Consider the following 27,125-nt stretch of genomic DNA (forward strand, 5'->3'; position numbering starts at 1 on the left):
GGCCTGGTCCTAGAAAAAAAGATTAGAGAGGTTACAGGAGTCAAAATCACTGCTCAGAATCATGCTGTAGCAGGTGCAAAAACCTCACCTTTCAGTACCCACAGCCCCTCCACCCCATACTGCTGTAAGAAACCAGAGAACCACTCTGGGGCATGATGAAACTTGTTTAACCTGGGCCAGGGCCAACGCTTTGGTTGTCCCTATGTGAGTGAATTTTGTTGATGGAACGTGGTAACATTTTGGGACTGTGCAAGGAGAAGAGCTCTTGGGCTGGGGTGCCACAAATAATTCCAGTGGGCAAAGTCATTGGGGGAAAGGGAGCACTTCCCTCTTTCCTCATTCCTAATTTTGCACTTTCCTCTGGAACAGAGAGGGATCACAAACCCATTTTATTTTTAAATTCCAAAGACAAATGAGGGAAACTTCTCTTTTCTTTGGAGTGAACCAGCCATACACAAACAGCATGCTATTTAGGCAAGTCTGTGAGGAAAAAATAACAACTTTTTCAAGAGGGTTGAAAAAACCCAGGTGAGTTTTAGGACACCTTCTTCAGGTCTCAAATCAAAGCATCAAGCATCAAAACTAAAACAAGCTCAGGACAATTCCTCTGAGTTTACCAATATATGTCAAGTTAGATGGCAGAGAAAGCACAGTAAGGATCAGGACTGAGAGGGCCTTACCTCCCTTATATCCTTAGAGCAACACAGCTGCAACACTACATATGTAGTCACATGTAGATACAATGACATATACCATCCATGCATAATTGGGATATGTAATTCTTCTCCTATCAGCCCTTAAGGCCCTTTGCTTTCCTCTCTTCCAGTTCTTAACAATCCTTCTCTGCTCAGCCAAACCATGTCTTTTCTTTAAAATGTGAGCTCTTTGGAGTAGATACAACTTCTTACCCTCACGCCACAATGTGTGTTATAAATTTTGTATAAAAAAAACAAAAAACGAAAAAAAAACCAATCCTATCACGTACCAGCAGAAGATACGAGGTGTAGACCAACCTCCATGTAGCTCAATTGATAAGAAGCTAGAACACACTCATCATGTGTTTTTCACTCCAGGAGCTGGAATTGTATTTTACGGACCCCCAGCAACTGCTGTCTATTTTCACGGAGCTGGAGGAACAGAACTTATCCCTCATCCAAAATTCACAGGACATTGAAGAAGCTTTGGACGAGCTCCGACACACTTTAATCACCACGTGTAACAGGATGTAAGTCTGATTCTGCAATTCGGTAAGTGATGGAAAGGGGACCCTTGTGACAAAACCTTAAAATGCAAGTGATCTCCCCTCTACTGACACCTCACCATCAGGCTGCATGCTGCAGACCACACATAATGGTCTCCTTGCAGCACACGGCAAAAAGTCTCTTTCTTGTACCAAAGAGCCCATCCAACTCATTGCTTTGTAAACTCCCAGAAAAGAGTGACCCATCTATGCAATACAGGAAATAGGTCTGGGAGGGTCTAGAGGATTTTTTAGGAGAAAAAGGCCTAGGACATGGTCTAGAGTGTCTTACAGTCAGGGAGGGGATGCAAGCCAGGAAGTACATCTAATTCTTATAAGGAATGATCAAAGGAAGAAACAAGGCAAGCCCTGGAGTGATCCAGACCAGCACCTGTTTCAACTCAGTGCAAACTCTTCGTAGCGGAAGCCAGCAGGAAATCCAAATGTAATTGCAATATAGTATCTCATTGGCAGGTAGACAGATGTATTCCCATTTAAAGCGCAGTTTAACCACTTGTGAATGTTTTTAAATAGAATCTACCTTTCGCATTGATCGACTGAAAATTTTTGAATGCTATTTAGCTATGCTACTTCTCCCTTCCCCACACCAACAGAGTAACCGCTAGTTCAGAAAAATCAAAAGTTCCCTCTACTCTGGGAGTCATAGGTGCGTGTTCCCCAGAAATGGCATGAAGTGTTATCTCCATCTGCCGGCAGCAGGAGGGACCGTCCCAGTGTGTAAGGTAGCAAGGAGCCGCGTTTCAGAGATGCCCTTTTCAAAAACATGCCTGCCTTCTTCTCTTGGCTAGGGACCAGGAGATAGAGCAGCTCAAACAGCTTGCAGCCACTGTCAAATCCTCTATTGCCAAAGAAGAAGAAACTGCAGCAGATCTGAAGCTCAGAGTTCACATCTTTTCCTTTGGAGAATACAAAGCTGATGTCCAGGTACATCCAAGATCAAGCACACAGCAGGGCAAGGGGTTAGTGTAGGAAAAAAATATGCTGTTCTTGTCCACCAGCCATATCCAGCCTGGGAAAAGAGTGGACACCCTGGTCGCAGCGGTGAGGGATGAGCCCTTTTTCTCGGCATTGGAGATGTAGCAAGGGCAGGTTAGAGGCACTGCTGAGGCAGCAAACTGGGACAAGCATGTCCACTCCTCGCTGCTGCTGCAAGGCTGGAGTAGGGCCCGCAGAGGACTGCGGCAGCAGGCTGCAACCTGGCCCAGACCACGGCAATAGCTGGGAATAGGAGACAAGACACCAGAACGGCTCAGTACAGCTGTCTATCCCAGACACCAGTGCTAAGCAAACCAGAAAACAAGCAATAGCATCTTGTTGAGGGAATTAAAGTGTATTAATTCTGTTTTCTTCTGGAGAGACTTAGTGATTTGGGGCAGAACCCAGCTGGTGCCTCCCGGTTCTGTCTCACCCTATCTCCTCTTACCTCTAGGACAAAATGCTTGCGAGCCTGAACAAAAAGGTGCTGGAAGTCTATCGCCGCTGCATCGGAGAAAACGAGGCAAACCTAGGGACACTGCAGATGCTAGCAGTGATAGAAAAACAGCTGGATGACTTACTGGAGCGCCTAGAGAGAATCCCGTCGGCAAAGATAGAACAGGCTGAGAAAGCTAAAGAAAAAGAACGGAGGATAAGGTAAGAGGAGACCCTCCTCTGGAAACGGGGCTTTTTTTTTTTTTTTTTTTTTTTTAAATGTTGACACCCAAAAGCAAAGCCACTGAAAGGGCCCAATTTGTCAGATCAAACCAGGAAATAGTAACAGAAATATGAATGCCTGCATGCGAATAGTACATCCCATTTTGCTCCCCTAAGGGCTTCACATTCATAGTACTTGCATGTCCTGATCATAAGCAGCAGCCCACAGTTATACTAGAAAAGATCTGGAAGGTGCCTGTGTCCTGAATTGTAGGTCAAAATCTGGAAGAAAAGGAAAAAAAAACAAATCTCTTGAGCAAATTCAATAATGAGAATCATAATTTTAAGACGACAATTTGTAGTAACAATATTTAAACTGATTAAATAGAAAATTGCTCTTGTATAATTATCTAATACACTCAGCATCTGACGCACCCAGCTCTTCTGTCAGAATTCAACAGGTACTTGAGGGCATTTGTCAGCAATGGCAGTTTTAAAATGCTTGCTGCTATAAAACTCTGAAGTTTAACTTGTATAATTAAATTTTAAAAGTAGCAAACGAACACAAGAAATTTAGGTTCTGAGGTCAGATACATTCTTGTTGGCTCAACACATGAAAGTTCGCCTTGCAAACAGCAAAGCTGCAACTGGACATCCCTAGCTGAATCAGGTTCATGTGGGGAAGAAAAAAAAAGAAAAAAGAAAGAAAAAAAAGGTAGCATGAGGTTTTAGTCAGAACAGTGACATTTCCTTCCTATTTGCTCTCTTTCTCTGCATCTTCACCTTTTTAGTAGTAGGGGTGTGATACCTCCTCCTGATGTTCTGTGAGTGGTTTTGCATTCTAACTTACAGAAGAAGTAGGACACATTTACCCTACACTGGGGATGGAGGGGAAGAACCAGGGAAAGAATGTGACATAACAAAGAAGATATTGTGAGAACAACTTAAAAATTTTCTGAAGATCACAAGGTTACAAACTCACTTCCTCTTCACTGCAGGGTGTTCAACAGCTTGAGCCCATCTCCATTCCAGTGCTTTATTCCCATAAGGAATCAGAGCCAGTTAATTCTATCAGCTTCCACTTTGCACATTTAGGTAAACTGTGGCAGCACAGATGTAAAATGCTGCTACTCTACATCAGTAATGTCACAGACCCGGGTTGCACTGGTAAGAACATAAGATAAACAAGAGCTGGTGAGCACCTTAGCCTTGCTGCAGAGCGCAAATCAGTTGCTGAAGGCAGTACACAGCACATCTGTAACACAGTAAGAAAAAGGGTCTGGTCTCTCTGCATTGCAAAGCTTGACACACTTTCCCCTCTTCACCCCAGAAAGAATAGGAGCAACTGCCCCAGCGTTTCCTTGACAGCCCCACATCAGAACACCCTTCCCAGCAACGAGCTGGAACATCAGCTACACCCAGATCACTCTGCTCCAGCGATCTTTTGCTGGTAGAGGAGCTGGGCATCAAAAGTATATTCCATGTAGCTGCCCACCATGTTCAACTCATCCTTTATTCGTTCCCTTCAAAAGGCTCAGAAAGGAAAAGAAAAGACAACAGAAGCTGCTACAGGAAGAAAGATTGCAACGGGCCCTGGCAAGAGCCCAGGCAGATATAAAGAAAAAGGTAAGTGCGGCAGTCTCTAGGAACACCTTGTCTGACAGCTCACTTCAGAGAAAATGGGGGTACTTAAACATCAAGCATCTAAGGGAAGAGTGTTACTAGGGGCCTCCATAGTTGGGTGGCAATGACACCCACACTCAGGTGTAGTCCGATTTACAGGACTGACTTAACTTAAGCAACTCCCTGGAAGTCAGTTACGCTGCGAGTTATTCCAGTTCAGTGTCCTTCCTCCCTTTCTCCCATCCTGGGGTCTTGACCATGTGGTCCTGTCCATTCCTTGCCAATCTTCTCATTAAGCTGATTTCAACTTGTTAACCTAGCAGTATTAAAAGAAAACACATGAAAATCATCAAAAGGGGAATCAGCAGCAACAGGACGCTCTTCCTACAACAGCACCAAGCCACTAAATCAGTTTAGCCATACCATCAAACCATACCCTTTTTTGTATGCTCTGTGTTATGTCAAACTGAGATGTGATCCCTCAGAGGTACAACAGAGAGCCTCAGGCCATGCCTCCTGCTGCTAAGTAAGCAGCTGCATGTTTCACAGATCAACATAATCATGAGGGTAGCCCAGTCCTCAGTCATGCACTAAGTTGGTGACAGCCTGGGAGAGGGAAAACAGGCACCATGAGTCCCTGCTGCTTTACCCAATATAAAGTAAGAGCCTTGCAGGCTCCCTCAGATATTTCTTTAGCCTTTTTAACTACCCATCCTCATTTAGTACAAATAAGGCTTTAGGTAGGAAAGAGTTGCACACGCAGTAGTACTTTATAGAAACTGCAACAGTAGCATATACATGGCCTTCAGCCACTTGACATCTATTTAAGGGAAAAAACAAGCTTAGTAGACACATGCAAACCTGCCTAGAAAACAGACAGCAAGAGGCAACAGCCCCTTGCAGCAGAGACCTGCAGCATGAAGCAGCTTTAGCAGTAGCTGTGTGGCTCGGAGACACGCTGCTCCAATGCACTGCTGATGCACGCACCTCTTGTTTCTCGGCAGACTGGCAGGAGGCTGGTGTTCCGCTCCGACCCACCTGCCAAGAAGGAGAAGCAACAGCAGACCCAAGAACAAATGGATGAAGAGAAGCAAGAACAACTCTATTATTTTACTTGACAGGCACAGCCTTAATCACAACATGTAGGGTTGATAAGGCTTTAGAAAACTGTATTCTGTATATGTACAGTCCATTAAGGGTCTAAGTCATCTGTTCTGTTTGATTACCAACTTCACAGACCTACAAAATTCCCTACTTTCACCTGCCCCAAGATCCCAGGTAATCATTTCTTTTTCTATATTGATTATTCACTTAAGAAAGTAAATTAAAACTCTCCTTCATTTTGCTTCTCAGGTCCCTGCTAGCAACAAGGCTTTTCTCATTCAGCTTTTGAAGCAAATAGCAGTATCCCTACAAACCTGGCTAGTGAGGCTAGTTAGATTTATCATATTCCTGAGCAACAATCTTTCTTACAACAAGACTAAGCTAAGCACCTGCCAGACAGTTATTATAAATACCAAGCTGGTGAGTGACTATAAAAATGAAAACAGTGCCTTAATCCAAAGGAGCGGAAAGGATGGGTTTCATTATAGACTCCGCCTCACAACTACTGTGGGGAAAACACAGGCAAAGGAAAAAAAAACAAAAAACCAAGCCCTGCAAAAAGCAAGCTGTTGACCATTAGCTTTATGTCAGATGCATTCACACCAATAACACTACCAGTGACAAAGTGACCATAAAAAAAAAAGCTTTATTAAACCTTTTGCACCAGCAGTTCTTCAGGTATCCATTGCCAGCAACGGACTTCAAGCCAAGTGATCCAATTTTCGGCCCCAAGAGGTTAGCACTTTACATTCATTTACAAAGCTGAGTGAGGTACATTTTCAGAAGTAGAAAGATTCAGTTGCAAGTCCCATAAAAAGATGGAGTGTTCCTTGGCCATTTTATTAGATTAAGAACTGGTATGGTCCTTGAGAACAGAATAACTCAGGCATTGGGAGCTCGAGGAGTCTCAGCTTCCTGGGAGAGCATGGAGACCACTAGAGCAAGACCCAGTAGTCCCTTCAACAAGATTCCTCCTCAACCTTTCTACCTCTCAGGAGTGGACTCCAGCCATCAGACAGAAGATCTCCCCTACCAATTAGTTTGGTTTGGAAACCCTTCCTGAGAGGGTTAAGAAACTCCCTGGACTTAAGCTGTAAATTCAGGATGAGAAGAACAGAGACCCTAATGCTCAGTTACTGAAGCTAAAGATAGAAAAATAAAACTGGTTCAACCAGAGAATAAAATACTGCCTACAAATCAGGATCTGAAGTTGACTGTAACCTGTATACTTTTTTTTCAAGTCTTCAACAAAAGCATTTATCTGGACACATACATAGTTCAAAAGGCACAGGAAGTAAAAGCATTTCTGAATGACCTCGGGTGAATTCAACATCAGTATAACTGTAAAATAAATAAATATGTGCAAGATTAGAAAGATCACAATGTTCTTCTGCATGACATATCTTATTTTGTAAAAAATATACACATACGTGCATACACACACACACCTCATTGAGAATAAAAAACAGTACATACACCCTTTTATCAAACTCCTATACATAATTTTATAGGCATTCAGTACATCACCATAAGAAACATTTAAATTACTACCTTAAAATGTAACCAAAGGGTTTTTTCTCCTATATAACCCTATGCTTATTTAGGTGTCTGCAATCCAGGTAAGTACAGTACATACAACCTCCCCCCGACCCCCACTAGAAACTGCAGTTTCTCAATGGGGCAAATCTTCCTAGGTAACAATTCTTTGCCCCTTCCAAAATAGTCTAACAACTGCATATTCTGTAAACCAGCCGGAAGCTCCATGTTCACATGATATTCTGGGATATCAATAAAGAATAAGTGTTAACAGTGTTCCATCAGAAAAAAAAAAAAAAAAAAAGATAGTGGCCAGTTTACAGGTAACTTGGCAGCAGTTTACGTAGGAGATATAATCAAGGTGCTTAAATTTAAGTGACCATCAACATTCCTCCCCAAAAGGGAACACAAAGATAACTAACTTCTCCCAGATGCTGTTGGACTCTTAGGTGAGCACTTACAGGGAGTACAGTTCTATTGCAGTTTCCTTTTTCAAGTGTTGCTGGAAGAATTCAGCAGATTATTTGGGATGTAGGAGCAAAAAAGGGAGAAACTCAACATGAGCTACAAACTGATTCACAGCTAAGTTAACATTTAGAATCTAGTTTTCTAAAACAAAGATTTTGGAGCATCTCATTTTCATGGCATTGGATGTTAATTTTGTTAGGTACGATATTTTATTCCAGTTTTCTGCCAACAAACAGGGGCTGAAACAATTATTTTTTTGTGTGGAAAACCCTTGCAAAATTTGCTCTTAATTCCTCAATGGCACTGGCTCCAACAGGAGACCGACAAAAGGAAAATTTGAACTGTTATAGTCAGGATTATAAATTTGTATGTGTTAGCTGTAGAATACTTGCTTTCCTGTGAAAACAGTAAATATTACCTCAGTTTGAAGTTTAATACAGTACTTCTCCCTGAAACAACACTGTACAGCAGCCTGCCTCAGTCTCTCTGACCACCAGGCAGACGGAGTATCTTACACAGGCACATCAAGTAGAACTTACATATTTTAAGAAAAATCTTTCAGCTGTAACTGTCCTTAGCAAATTGAAAAGAGTGCAACCATAATCCAGTACTCCTAGTTTTCATAGTTTCCTTGGAAAAAGACCCACACAGTTATCTCACTCTGTCGAAACATGATTGCCCAATTTGTTTTCAAGTAACTGTTCTTAATAATGGTCATTCCAGATCCTGCAAGTTTATTGTGCTTCCAGTGAACTGAGAGTTATCAGAACCTGCATCATCTTCAGTGGAATTGTGTGGCTCCTGTTAAAGCAAACAGACAGCATGAAGAGTTCAGTGCGTTCACCTCTAGATGCTCTTAATGCTTATCAGTAAGATTACCTTGCAATTTATCCAAGATCAGAGAAATGCTCTGAATGGTTTAGAGGAAACCCAAAGCTTTCCTACTTTGGAGACCCACTCAAACAGTGCTGCTCCAGTTTTCCTTTGGACACTTCAGATGAGTATTACTGAAGGAGATAAATTAGCATCACTGACTATTTGCTTTTCCTCTGATAACTCTTTACCATGGCCAACTATCCTAGTACTCTTGTACTTCTAGATTTATTATAGTAAGGTACTTCTCTCAAATACAAAAGCTTTATTTTCTATCCAGGAGAAGCACTCTTGGTGAGAATACTGCATTGCAGAGTCTATCAAACACAAAACCCCAAATGGTCGAGTAGAAAATCTGGTTTGTGTATGTGCTAATCTTTCATTGCTGCTTGGTTCTCAGCTGTTCATACTCATTGACACGCGGTTTGCTGGAACAGCAGATAAAAGGAGGCATTTACACAAGCAGCAAAGACAATGAACTACCTTCATATATGAAGCTTTCTGTGTTCAGACGACTGAATCTCCCCTGACACTCAGCAGTTACCAAGGCAAAGTGGTGAAACCAAGTATTTTAGAAGTGACCAGACCTTTTGATTTATCTTCCTTTCCCATTTAGATGCCTATTTGAAAAATCTATACTCAAGAACTTATATCCCACTTCCCACACTTCCTGCAGCCTATTACATGTCAATTCTGATCCTCTTTCTTGACTTATTTAATGCCTGCCATAAGGGATCAGGAAAACAAGGATGGGGCACTTCAGTAATGAATGAGTAACATTTCTTACTCATTACTCAGTAACAGAGGAAGAAAAACAACCACCCATGATGTGTCAAAGGTGGGTATCATATACAAGATAAATCTAATCTTGGGCTGCAATTCTCACAGCTTCTTGTAAGTGAAGTTAAATTCCCAACTGCAAACAAGGTAGCTCCATTAGGCAGAACACCACGGTGTTCACAGCAAACTGTCTTCACTCTCAAGCTAGGCAATAAAAACCAACAGCTCTGAAATGCTGTACCTGAAGTATGTGAACAGGTAAATCCACTGTAAGCTGAGAATGTGATGAGGAAGACTGAGAGCTCAGTTGAAAGGGCAAATCTCCCTCTCCTGGAGGATCATCCTGTGAAGGTAGAAACACAGTGCAATTATGAGACCCCCAAGCATCACAACACAATACAGCAAATTTCACTCAACCTCACAGTCTTAAGGAAAAAAAAAAAAAAAAAGATCTGATAAAGCTACTGCAGCTTACTAGTAAGGCCCAAATTCACAAAGGTATGCAGAAAGCTAACTACCAGTTATATCTGAGCCTAGCCCCATGTACAACCTACTATCCTACTGTAATCAACTCTGAAAAATGGCAAGACCTAGGAAGGGAGAAATGATTCATCTTCCATTACACATAACATTCTGAAACATGCCAAAGACTACAAGTTTCACCATGCCTTGTGAAGCTGGTACTTCATATAAAAGTTACAAATGCTAACACCAAAAGTTTTTGAGGTAGCAACTGTGAACATCTGGCTGCTTCAAGAACCAGAGAAAAAGAGAGAGGAAGAACTCTGCCCATAGCTTGCTCCCTACCATATCTTGCCATTGTGAATGAAGTGGAATAAAATTACCCTCTTGCTGGATACTACACAGATATACAGCTGGCCAAAAACGTGCTTCCCAACATGTTCCACTATCCAGCCCACATGGACTACCAGGTATTTTCAGAAAAAAATTGTAAGCTTTACTTCAACCATTTACAGAAATAACAGTTTAGGCCGAAACTTTATTTTCCAGGAATCTTTTGAAGCCAGTCTTATTTACCTTTTAAATGGGAGAGAGGTGGAGTAATGCAAGAATTTTGGAAGCGGGGAGGGGAGGAGGGCAGGCAGGGAAGACTGGAGGAAAAAGTCATACACTCATGCATCCCCTAAGCTAATGCATGCTAGTAGTCCTTTTCTCTTGGAAGCACTATTACCTCATACTTTGGGACAGGAATGCAAAACCTGTTTTGCGGCTCTCCTAACAGCCTACCCAAACTGGGAAAATTATAATACTTGGAGGCAACACAATTCTCCCATGCAAAATAGAAGCTTGTTAAAACTCTTAGTTCTGCCACAGTCTGTTTCCTACCTCAAGCATGCTCCAGCTTAAGGAACTGGACGGGATGTTCCCTATACTTACAGTGCCCATATGTTCCAGGCTGGACTGAATATTAAAAAACATCTTATCTATTTCTACAGTGCATCTGTTCTGACCCCCAGCAGATGTATGATTGAACCAGCTCTGTTTTCAGGCATTTCTAGACCTCTCTAAAGCCAGTTTTCATATCAACTTCACAGGAGAATGTTTCTGGGGGGCAACTGCCCTAACGGACATGGTAGGTACTGCAGATCTCAGGATCTCATAGGGCACAGCAGTACCCAAGTTCTCAGGTAGCTAGGTTCTTCTATAAATGCCAGCTTCAGCAAGTAGCAGAGAAGATGAGCAGGTCTGTCCTCCTCGGTCCTTACCTGAAGAAGCTGAATTTGCACATACTGTGCTCCAGTGGCAGGGTCCCTTATCGTCAGCCCTCCGTTTGGCAGAACAATATTGCCACCCAGTCGACTGCCAGGAGTGGATGACGAAAAGCTGGTAGGGCTTACTTTACCACCCTTGCTTTTCCTCTGACCAGAGCCAGATGCCCCTAAAAGAGAGTGATTTTAATATTTAGACTGTCAGAAGTAATTTGCCACATTTTCTTGCTAGTATTTTTCAACTTTATGGCGTTATTTACACTGTACCACTAATTAACACTACACAGCAAATGCCTGGAACAATACAATATAATTAAGCACCATCTGATAACTACTAAAAGCCCAGACAGCAATCAGCTCATGAACTCCAACTGCTGACTGAGCAGTCATCTTTTACAGCAATGGCATTCAAACCATATCACAAATTGCCAGGCTTAGGGCTCGCCCTTCTGGTGGCAAAGTACCAGCCTATTTGTGGAATTACAGAAAAGAATTGGGAAGTGGAATTGCATTTTCTGGTTTTGATTTTGCAACTCATTTCCTGAATAGTCACATGCACCATTTTTGCAAACTGTAAAAAGAGCACAATGAAGCTCATCTATTTCCAGAAATATTTCAAAGACTATCAGGCAGGACAGGCTACAGAAGTACAAAATAACTAGCACTCATGACACTGGTGGTGAAACACATACACAGAAGCTTTACAAGCACCTCTAGTTCTTTCAGCCGTTTGGTTTTACTCCACATCAGCACCTATCCTACTGAACAAACACAGGACACTCAAGTGAGCAACAACCCTAAACAAATCCCAAATCACAGTTGTCCTGTGACCAGCAACTGTAGCACCCAGGCAGTTCAAACCAAACCCTCCCTGAATTGGCAGGATATCCTCCAAACAGAAAAGTTTCAAATTGAACAATACAGCTTGATGAACAACCATTTGTCAACTACGTTTCGTTCTGAAGAATTGTTCAGAAAACACTGACAAACAGCTCTATTTCTAGGAACTGGGAGTTAAACCCCAATACACGGTCTGACCAAGACTTTGACATCTAGTCTGCAAATATTAACATCCTGAACTTTATAGTCTGTGAGCACTGAGATATTTAATAGCTGCTTTTTACTTTGAAAATTTTTGGAAAGTTACACTGGGTGAAATAATTATGGCCTCTTTTAATGCTACTCCAGCAAGCTATTTCTTGGTTTGTTTCTTCCAAAAAAATCTCAAATTCTTTTCTGCTTTGCTTACTGTTAGTTCTGCTATTCTACAGATTTTAAACACTAATACTTGGAAAGATTTCCCAGTAACTATCTCCCCCCCTATTTTTTTTAAAGTTTAAATAGTTTCTTTCACCAACCTCAATTCTGACACTGGATTATCCAAGAAACCCGTAAACAATTTTTAGTCAAAAACAAGATAAACCAGTCTCTTGTCTCACACCAGAAACCTAACCAAAATAAATGTAAGGGTACAATACCTTCAGCTGTTTCAGTTCTTAAGTTACCCAAGCCTCCTATTTACTATGGTTATTATTTATTTATTTATTTAAAAAACACTGGACTTTCCTTCAAAGTATCTGTTTAACCTGGTTAAACTAATCAGAAATACAAGACTTTTTGCACCACTGTAAGAAGCACATATGAGCATTAAGGTAATGACAATTGGGAGCCTTGAGCAAGACTGGAAATAGGAATTTTCTGAAGCCATTTTAGAAGACAGATACAGATCAAGAGCAACCATCTTTTCAGATTAATGTCCAGCATGCATGTTTGATGATAAACTGCGCAATTTAAAGTAGCTCCATAAAGCAATTATCTTTCTGGATGCTGCTTTACTGGACCAGACAGAATATATGCAGGTACATGACAGCGCTTAATTCAGAAAAAGCCTCTTAACTAATCTTAAAAATTATCACCTTGATTTTCAGAGGTGGCAGGTATTAAAAAGCAGCAAGGAAGAACTAAGCTATATATACGATGTTCTTCCCCCAGCCCCAAGGGTAGACACAACTCAAATATCTGAGTTTGTGCAAGTCTAGTGAACCATAGACCACATTGCATCTGACAAAGTAAGTGTCTATTCACATCGACAGCTACGTCCCAAGCTACAGTTTAAGAGAAAGAGGACACATCTGAAATCATGGTCTAAATCACGCCTTGTGCAAGAACTTTCTACAAGGCTCAAGACTAATAAAAAGGTTTACATAGCTCTAGATAACTGGAGGAAGAAAAATCTTCCGCACCGCGTACACAGCGTTACTGCGTGAAAAACAAGCAAAACAAATCCAACTGATGTTTTCCTTTTCTGTGCTTGGTAACAGAGACCCCAGTAAGACTGGAAGCACAAACAACAGAAAGCAAAGTGCCCTCAAGTCAAATTTTAATAAGAAAATAAAAAACAAGTGAAGAGACAAAGAGATGGTCTCTCTTTTTTTTTTTTTTTTTTTTTTTTTCAAGAATCGGGGAAACCTACAGTGCAAATTTATTTGTAAGCTTACTGTGAATCTGGGATTTCAGAAAACATGATCATTCTCAGTAACACATATATGCCACGTGCACAATTCTTTTAACTGACAATAAACCAAGTAGGGTATTTAGAAAACACTCTCATACCTGCTCCCATTCCACTGCCATAAACACTAAATAAAATTATTTACCAAATTTAACAAAAGGAATGCTTCTCACCTGTGCTGCTCCCATTCCCTTTTTGTTTTCTTTTCTTGGCTAGCTGAATGGCTCTGTAGTCTGTTCTCGCAGACCCACCACTTTCCTAGTAAAAACAAAAACCCAAGAGATAAGGAAGGTTTTGAATGCAAGAACAAACTAAGACAAGGAAATCAAACTAACTGGTTCCCAGCTGTGGTTATCTTTCATACTACAAACACTGAATTTTATTTTCTAACTTTTTTCTGATTAGAATTTCAGCAAATTCCCTGCATGTGCTTACAAATTAGCTCTGTATTTATAAGCATTCAGATTTTAATAGGGTAAACACTGTGACAGAGGGAATGTTTTATACTGTAAACAAAGTTACATGTCAATAGCATTGTAAAACAGAAGGGGAAGAGTACTTAAAACAGCTCTACAGGGATGAGGACTGAGATGAAAATGTTTTAATTACTCTCTCATTAATGCATATGAGACATACCGTATATTCTTGTACCTGGGTTTTCTTGTAAATCCCATTTCATCCTCAGAGGCATATATTTTAGACATTCAATTTTAAAATTCCTTACTTCGAACAGTTTTCCCTTCACTCTCCCCACCAGAATTCAGATTTTCTTAAGCGAACTTATCACCGTGCTGAATCTACTCCTGATAACATACTTTTCAACATAATGCTCTACATCCTTCATCAAAAAAGCCAGAACACATCATCAGTGAAATCACACAAACGTCTGCCTATGAGGAATAAGTAGCAATGGATATCGTCAAAGTTAGGGTGTCTCAGGCACCTCAGGGTAATGAATACAGTTACTGCGTACCAAAAATGAGCTGCCAGTCACTGTGCTAAGATCCATTTCTTTCTGAGCACTGTAGCTTCCTGGAGGGTTGGAGAAAACAAACTGAGTCACTACTTTGCTGCCCTCTTGTTGACCAACAACGTCCGAGCTGGGAAGCAAATTTCGTTCAACTTTAGTTGGCGTTAGTAACTCAGGCACATTGGTACCACCGAGGCTACTAGAAGGAGTCAAAGTGGCTGCGTCAATCGTTAAATTATTGCTGGACGTCAAACCGTGCACATCTTGACTTGAATTCCTCACCGATAGAGACGCTAGCGAACCCAAGGCTTCTGCGTTGACAGTCTGTACATCATCCAAATTTAAAGTGCTTTGCTGTAGAACCGTTGCGCTGGTTCCCAGCAAGAGAGAACTGTCCAGGCTCTGCGGCATATCGCTGCTAGCCACCAATATCAAGGGATCGACTGCCTGACTTAAAGAATTGTTATTGACAGGCAGGTTTCCTCCGAGCGTTGAGCCCACTGAAGCAACGTCTATTGTGACAATCCCAGAGTTCACTAGCGCCATGTCCGTTGCAATTCCAGAATTGTTACTAGACACATTGGAGAACAGGGATACGAGGTCTATGTTGCTGAGATCACTTTGTCCTGGACTAGTGAGTTCACTGCTGGGTGTGAGGGAGCTGGTTGCTTCAAGCTGAGTTAGGAGATCTGGAATAGAATATATTTTGAACATCTTTAATCACTAGGACGAAGAGAGAAAATGATACCACTTATCAGGAGCAGGAATTCAGCTGTGGAGCTATAGAAACAGTCAAGGGATAATACATAAAGAGACTGTCTCAGTACCTTTTCTTGCAGAAAGAAAGAAAGGTAAAACAGCAACAGCACACTAAATGCAACTAAACTTCTCAGGCAGGCTTTAATTATAAGTAAGACCTTACTATCAGATACTGGGGAGAAAATACATGAATGTTCAAAGACAAAGCTTAAAACTCCAGGTTCTCAGCCTATTAAAACACTTCCCAACTTCCCTGAAAGCAGATTAAGGAAAAAAGCAGTCCAGACTAAGTTAGGTTTAGACCAGTGGGAAGAGGAGTGCTTTTAGTCGTTGCTTATATTTTACAGGTGGCAAGGAGAACAACAAGCTCCACTTCATTCAAAAGGTTGTAATTTCTGAATCAACACAGGTCAAAAGCTCAAGTCTCACTTTCTGACACTCAGGTTCAGTTCTCACTGAAAATTTTAGAGGGAGAAAAATAACTCCAGTCTTGAAGATTTTGCCATTCATATCAATAGTGTTAGGATTTCACCATCAGTAAACACACATTTTATTTAACGAAACATTTATTTTTTCCACTGCACTTTCCCATAGGTTTAGAAAATACTTTACCTGGACTGAAGTTGTGCTGTTTTACCATATGTGTCTTCATGCTGTGTTTGGAAGTAAACAATTTATTACAGCTGGATACAGGGCAGCGAGTCTTTAATGAGTCCACATCTTGAAGGTGCTTTTTGGAGTGAATATACAGACTACTTCGTGCTGAGAATTTTGCACAACAGCCTGCAAGATGATATATGACTTTAAAGATTAATTTCAGCCTAGTTTTAATTTGACATTAATATTAGTGCCCTAACAAAATAAATTAAAGTAGCTCTGAAGAACTCAATTTTCTATTTTGAAGCATCTGGGCATGCATTCTATAGTAAATTAGAGGAATTAGAAGAAAGCCAAATATACATTTCCTTGTTTCATATCAAGGACAACTCAGTGGATAGGATAGTTCAACAACCTGTTTCTGATAGCAAGAAACTCGAATAAGTAATTCAGTGGAATGGACAACATTTCCCCATTATGCCATCTTAAATGAAAACATTTTATGATGACTGCTTGCAAAAATCATCAAAAAAAGGAGAAACAATCACCAAGTGGAGCTGATTTACCTTAGGAAATAGAACATTCCACATCTGTGGAAGCTGATCATGTTAGGGCTCAACCCTCCACTCCCCAAGTCATAACACAAATTTAAGCAATGTGCAGATATCCCATCAGCCACATCTTACTTCCCCAAGACACACTGGAGCTTGGACTCCAAGCTTTTGTGTCCACAGAAATGGAGAAGATGGGTGTCCAGCACTCGGGCAAGGCATGCTGCTTCAACAGTCCCCTCATCTCTTTCAGAAGAGGCTAGATGGCAGCTCCCTGCAGGTCTGACCCAGCCACAGGCCCCCAAGCACACTACAATATACTATGTTGGCCATCACAGGAGGACAAGTGAAAGAAAAGGCAAAGCCTCTACTTTAAATACAACCTAGCCCCCCCTCCCTTTTTTTTTTTTTTTTTAATCATTTCCAACATTTGCAGACTTTACTTTGCTTGTTTTAAATCCACTGCTTTCCCCACTTTCAGAAACTGCCTCCAATCAGATCAGACTCAAAATCTTTAGGTTCTCCTCCTCCACTGGAGTTCTACTGAAGCAATGCAGGTAACTAAGAAACCCACACAGCATCAGCTGTGCTCCTGTATGACCAAAAACCACAACAGATACCACTGACGTACCCCACCCATCATCCCAGCAGCAGTGTCTACCACAGCACAACCACCAGGAAAACATTAGTACAGCAAACACTCAGATGACAAGTCACAGCAGCAAAACGTGGCCTTGAAACTGCTGGATGGGACCATTTTTCACTGCTTTTGAGGAATGAAGTGAAAAAGCTGAGCTACAGAAACTGAGTATCAGAACTTGGATTTTCCAGAATAAAACAGTTTTGTTCATCATAATGAAAAAAAAAAAAAAAAAAATCAAGCAACAGCATGAACAACTGTTTTCTTTGCATCCCACAAATTTGAGAGCGATCCCTCAATCAGTTACATGTCTTTTGTTTAGTTTTTAAATCTTCAAATTCCATTAGAAGAGTCACTCTAAATTGCTTCAAACCTGTAACAAGCCTGCATCTGGGGAAAAAGCATGCAAATTCTCTAGGTACATCATTTGCACCAAAGAATCAAAAAATACCTTCTACTGGACACTCAAATGGTTTTGTACCAAGGTGAGTTATACTATGGCCTTTCAAGTGTTCTGCTCTTGTGAAGGACTTCCCGCAGCCTTCTACTGGACACATAAACCTCCTGTCATCTTCGTGTTTCCTACAAGGGAGGGAAATGACCATTGGCAAGATTAAATTTACTGCTTAACTACTGGAAGAAAAAAAACCACCCACACACAAACTAACAGCAAGGGATGATTTAGGACAGCATAATCAGAAAAGGCTACCTTTTATGTCTCAGTAGCTTGGACATACTGGTGAAAGACCAGCCACAACCTTCAAAGTCACAGATAAAAGGCCTTTCACCTTAAGCAAAGAAAGGTTACATTAGTAATCTAACATCAAAATACACACTACTGTTAGAAGATCTCAAAAGCTGCTTAAATTGAATTATTTTAAGAAGACAAAATGACTCATTCACCTTCTCAGGCAACTCATTGCTGAGTACTGCGATGCCCCCTTCCCTGTCATCCAATCCAAGGCTTCTTTAACTGAGGACCATTACATCTTTTCCTGTGCATCATGAAGCACAGATCATTACCAACCAACCTTATATTTATCTGAGGACTGTGGTCTTTCTCAGTTTTCTGCTCTTTACATTCAGCAATCACAATCCATCCTAGCTTTCCTTGTTTGTCTTCTATAATCTGATCTTTCCCAGTGTTCTCACAAGGACTCTTTCCAAATAACCCACAGCTATCCTGAAGGTGCTTCAATAACCAATACTAGCATTACTTAAAACAGAAACAAGACCAAAATGTTTTTTCTGTTTTCATGACCTGTGACAATATTCCGCTTACTATGCAGGAAGTTCCCCTGTGAAGTTAGTTTTCATCGCTGCTTTGAACTTTCTCTTAACAAAACAGGGACATTTCTAAAAGACAGTGAAACAGCATTGTCAGGCCATGAAACCAGAGGAAAACTCAAGACAAGCTAGAGTATGCATAGCTGTCTTTAAAACATCAAAAGGCTGGATTTCAGTTTGATGATGGTCCTTGAAAATCAACGGGGCCTCCATGGGTTGAAATTTACCTTCTCACTGTTCCAAATCTTGATACGTGTATTTCATATGTTTGGTTAGTTTTCTAGTTTTTTTTTTTTTTTTTTTGACCAAGATTAGGATTTTACACCACGTTGAATGCTGACAAAAACTTGGGAATAGCGCTGGTCTAGCAGGCTAACTTTTCTGAACAGTGTTCACGTGCCACACGACATGGCTTTGCACAGCTGCAGCTACGTGCAGCTTCAGCAGGTTCATTCAGTGGGTTCCCACCCCCCAAATCCCCCCCCCCAAATCGCAAGACGAAACATTTCCACTGACTGAGAGCAACTCACGTCACCCTTCTCCCCTTCGCCACTTTCCAGCACACCTGAGCCACCAGCTCGCCCACTGCCTTCCCCTGCGCACGCCGCCCCAGGCGCGAGCTCCCCCTGCGAGTGACCGAATACCTGTGTGACTCCTCATGTGGATCTTCAGGCGACAGGCTTTGTCGTACTGCTTGTTGCAGCCGGGGAAAGAGCAGGAGAACTGCTCCTGCTCCCTGAAGTGCGCTCGGTTATGCGAGAAGAGCGCGCTCACGGTGATAAAGGTCCGCTCGCAGCCTAGGGAGAGAGGGCAGGCGGCGCATCAGCCGGACAGAGAAAGGCAGGGGGGAACCAGGTGCTCTTCCTCCTCCTCCTCCCCCCGGCTTTGGGCGGCAGGTCTTTAGGGTCCTCCCTGACACTGAGGCACACCGAAAAGAAGGAAGAGAAGGAAGAGGCGCGGCGGCGCTTACCGGGGAAGTCGCAGCGGAAGGGCCGCTCGGGCTCCAGGTGGCTGCGGCGGCGGTGGGCGGCGAGGCGGGCGGCGCTGGGGAAGCGCTGCCCGCACGCCTCGCACTTGTGCGCCGCCTCCTGCTCGTGGGCGCGGCTGTGGGCCCGCAGGTTGTAGACCGTGGTGAAGCGCTTGGCGCAGCCCGGCGCCGCGCAGGCGAAGGGCCGCAGCTTGTCGTGCGAGTGCAGGTGCCGCCGCAGCTTGTAGGCCGTGGCGAAGGACCAGGCGCAGCCCGGCACCGGGCAGCCGAAGGGCCGCGCCGCCGCCGCCCCGCGGCCCTCCTCCTCCCCGCCGCCGCCGCCTCCGTGCGCCGCGAGGCGGTGCAGCCGCAGCTGCTGCTTGCGCGGGAAGGCCTCGCCGCAGCGCGGCTCCGGGCACGGGAAGGCCGGCGGCGAGCGCGGCCGCGGCCCGCCCGGCGGCTCGGCGGGGCTGGCGGCGGCGGCGGGCGGCGGCGGCGGCGCGGGCGGCGGCGGCGCCGGGCCCGCGGCCTGCTCGGCGCCGGGCCCCAGCGTCAGGACGCCGTTCTCGATGCGCACCACCAGGCTCTGGTTGTTGATGGTGATGGTCCCCGAGAAGGAGCCGTCCTCCGCCCCGCCGCCGCCATCGCCGCAGGCGGCGGGGGGCAGCGGCGGCGGCGGGGGAGGCGGCGGCGGCGCCGCCGAGCCGGGGGCCTCCTCGGGCGGCTCGGCGGGCGGCGGGACGGGCTGGGCGCGCCCCGCTTCGCCGCCGCCCGCGCCGGCCTCGGCTGCGCCGCGCACCACGTTGAAGACGAGCAGGAGCCCGTCGTTGTCGGGCGCGGGCCCCGCCGGCGGCGCGCAGGGGCTGGGCGCCGGGCTGGCGCCGGGCTCCGGCTTCTCCTCCACCAGCAGCACCGGGAAGCTCACGTAGAGGCCCGCCGAGGCGCTGCTGGCGGCGGGGGAGGAGGAGGCGGCGGCGGCGGCCGGCTCCCAGTCGGGCGGCTGCGGCGGGCGGCGCGGGGCGGCGGGCGGCGCGGCAGGGCCGCCATGTTGGGTGCCGGGCCGGGCCCGGGCCGCCTCCGCGGCGGGCAGCCCCTGCGTTTCCATCTTGGGGGTCCCTGTAGCAGCGGCTGAAACCGGAGCCGCGGGGCGGGGCCGGCCGGGCGCCGCGCGGCGAGCGGGGAAACCCGGAGCGCGGCGGCCGGCGGAGCGGGAGCGGGCCGGGAGGCGGAGGGGAAACGCGGAGCGCGGAGGTGCGGACGGGGCGGAGCGGGGCGCGGGCAGCGCCTGCCCCGCGGCCGCTCGCCGTGCGCGGCCTCCCGCTGCCGGGAGGGCGGCCCTGGCCTCGTCCTGCGCAAACAAGCTGCTTTGCAGCAGCGAGCGTCTTCTGGTGCCTGTCTGCCGGTGCCAAGGAGCTAGCACAAAGTGGCACAGGTAGTGTTTTTTCGGTATTTATGGATTATTCCAATTATTCTTTGTATTCCTGTTAATATCACGGAATAAGCTATGCCAGAGCAAAGCACTTCTATAAGCCTGCAGCCACACTGGGAGAGTTATAACTTTTAACGATTTCAGTAAAATATCCCATGCACCTTCAATGGAAATGTTAAAATAATACATTAGCCATTAATAATACATCACATTGAGCGGTGCGGCTTCCCAGTTGCTATTCACAGCATGGCTGTGCTGCCCCATCCCCTAGGATCACCAGCCCCCTTCGCTGTGCACTTTTTCAGCGCACAGGAGAAGGGTCTTAATGAAAGAGGGCGCTGCGAATTGCTGTGCGAGCAGGAATGTGCTGCAGAGGAAGGAGGGGGAAGGACAGAACCACCAGAGGTGGTAGAGGATAGGAAAGAAACTCTAAAATAACATATTGGTGCTGAAGTTAGTTGAACACAGGTAAGAACTATAAATTCAGCTAATGCATAAAAAATTGTTTTTCAGTCTTGTGCAAGACCCTTTCTGAGACAATATTCAGCTGCCTTCTGGCTCCCCTCTTCCAGTTATTTAAAGAAAAGGGAAAGTTATCCCTCTTTCTGGTGGAAATGGCACGAGCGCCCTCGGCAGCCCCGGGAGTGGGGAGATGCACCCGGCAGATGGTGCTGTGCTCCTGCCGCTGGGCAAAGGATTTCTGCTTTCCCCGGAGGGATTTTGTGCCGGCTCTCACGCAGTGAGGCCTGGAAGCTGCCGGCCAGGAGCCTCGGCTCTGGGGGAGCCGGTTCTCCTTGCAACAGAGCTGTAGGGGCACCCAGAGCCCCCCCGGGCGCCTTTCGCAGCCATCCGCGCAAAGGGGAAGCCCCGACCAAAGGCGCTGGGTGCCTCAGCTCGGCCTCCCTGCGATGCCCCCTTACCCCACTGCTGTCTGCCCCTGGGTCTGGGCAATTCCTGTTCCTCGCTGCCCCTGGCCATCCGGACCTCGCTGTGGAGGTCTTTGCAGCACCCTTGAGCAGTCTTTCTTCACATTCCCAGAAAAAGAAAGGTTTGGCACAGTATTGCTTAATATATCACGTGCCTCCCTGATTAAAGAATGTCAAACCTGAAGGAGGGAAGAAAAGTATCTAGCCATAAATCCCTTGCACATGCCATAGGCTGGAGGGATTCAACAAGATCCTAAATAAGGGAGCTGGCAGCTCTCTGAGAGCAGAAACTATGCCTTTAAAAAAGATGCCTTAAAAACCACTCTAGTTATAGTGGCAGGCACACAAGTGTCCTCCATTAATGATCCTTCACCAGGGTTTGATGTTCTCTTGCTTCTACCTGCAGCTGGGCACAAGCTTTTCAGGACAAGTGTCTCTGTATTACAAGGAGAGCATCAAGATACCGCGGCTCCTTGGAAGGGCAGCTGAGCCTGTGGCAGCCTGAGACCTCACTACAGAAATTCACTACCTCGACGTCTGTTGTGTGGACCTGTTGTGGTGGCTGCAGATGTACGGTTTGGAGAAGACTGCTCTGCCTTTTTTTGCATTTGTCTGGGGGTGAGGTCATCCACCTAGAAATGACATCAGCATCGCCACCGAATGGGGCAGAACAATAGCACATTCGCAGTCCCAAATTCTTTGCAAAACAAGCAGAGAACAGAGAGAACAAGAAGGCTCAGCAGAGCTGGGAAAGGGAACCTTTGCCCTGGCCTTGTCTGTGGATTCAGGATGCTTGGGAATCACCTGCTGCATATTCCCAGTGGCAGGTAATAGTTTCCTGCTCCCCTGTACTCTCCCAAAGGTAGTGTAAACCTCAGTCAGCTCACATCAGTTAAGTCCTTTCAGATATGCCGTTAAAGGACCACAAAGTAGATTTAAGTGTATACACATAACTAAATATACCTCATAATTCAAATAAGCAGCAGTGAGTATTCATAAATATGATAAACTGCTTGTCAGTTCACTGCCTTTTTATAACTCATATTACTTACTCATGCTAAGTAAATAGACACAGACTTTATAAAACAATCTTCAACTAGCAGCTCTTACATAGAGCTCATATTTGGGTTCTGTATCTCCCTACAAGTAGTCGGCTTACAAATGCCCAGGGACTTCAGTGGCATTAAACATGGATGTACCTGCAAAGTTAAGTCATCTGGTCAGTAAAGCCACAGGATGAAAACAGGTTTCCTTTTGTCTGCGATACAAAGGCGAGCATGCTGGCAGGCACCCAGTACTAAATAACACAAAGGTAGGTGAAGAATCCGTAAAAAAATATTTCTTCAACATTTTGTCTTCAGTGGATTTTTAACTTGGAATTAAGATGAATCTGTGGAGCAGACCTACATTCCTTAGTACAGAGAGATCGTGCATGTTCCTCATGACAAAACAGTACTCCAGTGCTTTTGGATTATGAAGACTAAAGTGGTTTTATAGGATACAGCTACCAAGATAGTAACTTTGGGCCCAATCCAGTGTGGTTATTAATAACAGGTAACATATAACATATGTTAAAGCAAAAGCTGTCGAATCTGGCTGACAACTACTCACATTTCAACCGTACAACTTGGCAATGTGGGCGTTTTTTCCATAATATAAAGCAATTCCAATCAACTGCAGATTGTACTTCACAGAAGGTTCGGTTGCAAGCAGATGCCAACTCACACTGTTCAGCTGGAGACATACACATTACGTGAACAGTGTAAAGAACTGATTTTTTTGAATCACCAAAATGCCATTTTCTTTGCTTGGCACCAGGGGCAGCACAGGGGTGCAGAGAGTACTCACCTAGTAAGTGCCACATAGTCCGACACTTGTATCATCTCAAGACCACGCAGTCTGTAAGACCTCCAGCAAAAGCACACTTCCATTTGCAGAGAACGGGCACCCTCAAGAACCCATCACAAGAGGCAACAGAAACTGGTTCTTGTGTTACCCCCGTTAGTCCAGACTGGTTCAACCAGTGACCCCCGGCTGATGCCCCCGGCTGAGGCTGGGGGAAGAGGATGCTCTTCACCTAGGCAGGCAGCCCGCCCCTGGCTGCAGACCAGGCAAATAAGCTGGAGCAGGGATGGCCATGGGAGCCAGAGGCGGTGAGAGCTGCCCTCCCCTGAGCTCTCTCAGCGTAAACACAGTGGCTGTCAGAGGACTGCAGCTCATCACACCCCAGCTGCAGCAGCCAGCACAGGTTTACCTGTGCCACCCCTTCCCTCCCAAGGGGAACCGGGTACAGCACCGAGGGGCTGAGCAACAGGACAGATCCACAGCAGGGAAGTCCAGTATTGAGCATACGTTCGGGGTAGGGATGGATGCTGCTCTGTGTCTGCATGAGGCCCATATACACATGCCAGAGCCAGTGGGTGACAGTGCAAAGGCCATGCTTAGCATGAGGCTAATTATAGCCAAAAGGAGCTATTTTGTACACATATGTGTGTGTGTGTGAGTAAAATGCTAATGTATATGCATGTATCTGTCAATATGTATGTGTATAGGTATACACATATATAAAGTAAGCCTCACAACTTTTGGATCAGCATCAGAGCTAATTACAACAAAATATTTCAGCGAGTTACTGTTAACACAAATATAATGGTAGGTTTAGATGCCAAATATAAGGCTATATAAATATAAAGCTATATAAAATATAAATTACATATAGGCACATCAGGTTCTGTGTCTTCCTAACTCTTCCTGGGAAGAGGAAGGGAGACTAAAAAGACCTGTGTATCTCTATTTTACTTTATAATCAACTTATGTGTGAAAGAAGGCCACACTCCGTCTTTGAGGCTTTATTTTGTTTCACATCAGCCCTGTTTTATTTCAGAAGGAAAATCTAGATGATCATTTCGTTATAGTGCCTTACCTGTTGCACTACTTTTACATCCAAATGGGTGAGTAGCCTATTTTTTTCTTGTGAAAAACTAGAGGCCAGCACTAAGGATCTAGATTTTCCCAGAGGTTTCCATATATTTAGAAGATGCTCCATTTTGCTCAAGTGGAACAAGCTCATCGCTGTGAGCCAGCAAAGTGGATACATCAGATTCAGCAGAATAGCACCATCTGAGACTGATGCAGAATTTCACTCATACTGATTTACTGTGAGTTGTTCCACATTTTCCTGGCCTTGGTATAAGGCGTTTGGAAATGGCTTAGTACTTACCACCCTCAGACTTTTCCACCCACCCCATCTGGCAATGCATTCGGGTCCTGCTTGTGATGAAAATCTCTGGTGATCATTTTCCAGGCAAACACACACACAGGCTAGCTGCACTAACCATTTACTGTTTATTTGTCCCTTTCTATTGCAAACACCAACCACTTTCACGGCAGTATAGAAAAGCTTGAATCTAGCACATGTGATATCAGTATACCCTCCATTATCTGAAAAATAATTACGCAAGTCTTTTCACACACACCCTGTCTAGCTACTGGATTTCATGGCTATCTGATGTTAGCAGCAGACTCCGAATTAGAATGGAGAGTTCCAATTTTCAATTCTACAACTGATCTGTCAGACCTAAGTTGCCTTAATTTCTGAATTGTCAGAAATAAGTGGATATTTTTTATAAAGCTTAATTATCAGGAACAAACTTCCAGTTCCTTTCTTTACAATGAATAGTATCTTACTGCAACTATCATTCCAAATATGTTCCTGACATCAACGGACCCATCTCAGACCCGTCACATAGACAGATTCAGGTCTGCCCCAGTTATGATTTAAAGGAAGAAAAAAGAAAAAAAAAAACGAACTCCCATGGAAGAAACATGTGCAAGTGCTTTATCACACTTAGCCAGAGAGCAAGGAAAGATATCAAGGAAGCAACTTCAAAGTGCATCTGTAAGGACAATATTGCATTTGGAATACCATTAACGTTGCAAGGCTTGCTCCAAGATGCTCTCATCTGCCACCTTGTGAGGGAGAGTCACCTTCAATGTGACATTCTCTTTCATTGCTTGGCAGATTGTTTCATAAGCGTAGTCATTACCCGACCAGCAGCGTCTGGCAACCTGTCAGACCAGAAAATCAATGGTGTAAAAATTGTACATTTCTCTTGCCACATCCCATCTTACCCAATATCTGTGCAAACGCAGGCACCCAGTTTCATTGCAATAAAACTTCCAAGCCCTTGCCAGTTCCAAGTTTCCTTACTGATGGAAGAAAGTAATTTTTGTAATACCTACCTCTTCTCTCAAAGCATTTTGAAGAGTAGTTGTTGGATGAACTTGGTACATTTTCATTCTGTAACGTACTATTGGACTGATAAGACTGGTAGAGCCAGGTACCTTATAAACAGGTACGTCTCAAAATTCCCTCCCTAAAAATAATCCTGTTCTCCATCCCAGCTCTGTAAAACTAGCAGTTGTTTTAGAAAACAGTATGGTTTAAGCAATCAATGCCTTTGTAGTAGGATAGATATTAACAGGGAAAATGTAAAGATCACTCAATGCATTTTCAAACTATAAATCAAAGAGCCAAATTCTCTGCTAGTACATATGGGTCATACTCCATGGATGCCAAGGGAACTGCCAGTGCCCTCTTCCAAAGTCAAAGCTCTGCCCGTTGCTCTATGTACAGGCAAAACTCCCTAAATGAATAAAAATGTCAAGATTTGGCACAAAGGAAATACGTACTTCCCTGTATTCCATAGCCTTACAAATCTCATTTTATTAAGAATTACAAATCAGTGCCTGGAATATTCAGCCAGACTCAAAAGTGCTCAAGCAAGAAAATACTTAGGTTCCAATTCAGCAAAATATTTAAGCACATGATTAAACTAAGGCTAATAATAAGTTGCCAGGATCACATCAATAAGAGCTGGAAATGACCTTTCAAGTCAAAAAGTCAATTTCCCTGCCACTCATCTATGATTATTCCTAGCAGTGTATTTTCTAGGGTACATTCCAGGCTCTTTCCAGTCTTGTATATAAAATGAGCAAGATTCTGAGATTGTCCTTTTTAAACATGCGTGTGGAGGAGTGGGGTTTTTGCTTGCAATAAATCAGAGCAGCAAAAGATTCACTGAGTTTTTAATAGGCAGTTTCTTGTGCTTGTTAAGGGTTTGCCTTCATGACTCAAATCTACAGATTAATACAGTTCTCCTCCTCCTTTTTCCTTGATAGTTTATTAATGTGTTATTTCAGATCTAGGACAGGGAATACCTGCACATTGTTCTCCTCCCCCTGCCCCTTTCCTTTTTTATCCCTCCCTAGAGGGCTGAGTCCTTCAAGGAAAAAAACCATTCAGGTCTAAGTCAAGAAGGAATTCTCTCGTTCTTCTGGGAAGTAAAATAACAGATCATGTCAGCATCTGCAAGAAGTTCCTTTAACACATCAAGTCCTTGTGAGGTTAAGTCACTCAAACACAACAGGTTTTCTCCTTTTATTGGACTATGTATCATTACACTTTATTGGATGTGTTC

The 27,125-nt window shown here is 44.2% G+C and overlaps 3 protein-coding genes across 4 annotated transcripts in view; 1 reads left to right on the plus strand and 2 right to left on the minus strand.

The window, feature by feature from the left end:
- CFAP100 (cilia and flagella associated protein 100) overlaps positions 1–5,634 on the plus strand; it is a 40,611-nt gene extending 34,977 nt beyond the window's left edge. Inside the window, exons 10-14 of the mRNA XM_067303648.1 lie at positions 1,077–1,225; positions 2,050–2,185; positions 2,691–2,893; positions 4,426–4,519; positions 5,521–5,634. Coding sequence (XP_067159749.1) covers positions 1,077–1,225; positions 2,050–2,185; positions 2,691–2,893; positions 4,426–4,519; positions 5,521–5,634 — 696 coding nt within the window. The remainder of the gene's footprint in view (positions 1–1,076; positions 1,226–2,049; positions 2,186–2,690; positions 2,894–4,425; positions 4,520–5,520) is intronic.
- A 612-nt stretch (positions 5,635–6,246) lies between these two features.
- Positions 6,247–20,395, minus strand: ZXDC (ZXD family zinc finger C). Of its 2 annotated transcripts, XR_010885379.1 has the most exons (11): positions 19,294–20,395; positions 18,968–19,120; positions 17,746–17,824; positions 17,488–17,618; positions 15,861–16,031; positions 14,493–15,178; positions 13,693–13,777; positions 11,005–11,177; positions 9,519–9,620; positions 8,164–8,425; positions 6,247–6,961 (listed from the first exon to the last, which is right to left on the minus strand). XR_010885379.1 is itself a non-coding variant. In XM_067303333.1 (10 exons), exons 1-10 carry the CDS (start codon positions 20,393–20,395, stop codon positions 8,339–8,341), a joined length of 2,769 nt encoding a protein of 922 aa, XP_067159434.1. In that variant the 3' UTR covers positions 6,247–8,338. The 2 variants fall into 2 exon arrangements, 1 of the variants encoding a protein (XP_067159434.1); XM_067303333.1 differs by having other exon boundaries at positions 6,247–8,425.
- A 4,588-nt stretch (positions 20,396–24,983) lies between these two features.
- The window catches only part of UROC1 (urocanate hydratase 1), a 122,024-nt gene continuing 119,882 nt past the window's right edge, over positions 24,984–27,125 (minus strand). The window contains exon 21 of the mRNA XM_067303334.1: positions 24,984–25,713. Coding sequence (XP_067159435.1) covers positions 25,573–25,713 — 141 coding nt within the window. The 3' untranslated portion in view covers positions 24,984–25,572. The remainder of the gene's footprint in view (positions 25,714–27,125) is intronic.

The sequence above is a fragment of the Apteryx mantelli genome, chromosome 12 (genome assembly GCF_036417845.1).
Source record: "Apteryx mantelli isolate bAptMan1 chromosome 12, bAptMan1.hap1, whole genome shotgun sequence".
Lineage (NCBI taxonomy): Eukaryota > Metazoa > Chordata > Aves > Apterygiformes > Apterygidae > Apteryx > Apteryx mantelli.

Coding starts and splice junctions, on each gene's coding strand:
- ZXDC (XM_067303333.1), bottom strand. CDS start 20,395: ATGGAAACGCAGGGGCTGCCCGCCGCGGAGGCGGCCCGGGCCCGGCCC. Junction 19,121..19,293: donor CTTCCGCTGCGACTTCCCCG/GTAAGCGCCGCC, acceptor CTCTCTCCCTAG/GCTGCGAGCGGACCTTTATC. Junction 11,178..13,692: donor AGGGAATGGGAGCAGCACAG/GTGAGAAGCATT, acceptor ACTCTCTTTTAG/GGGCATCTGGCTCTGGTCAG.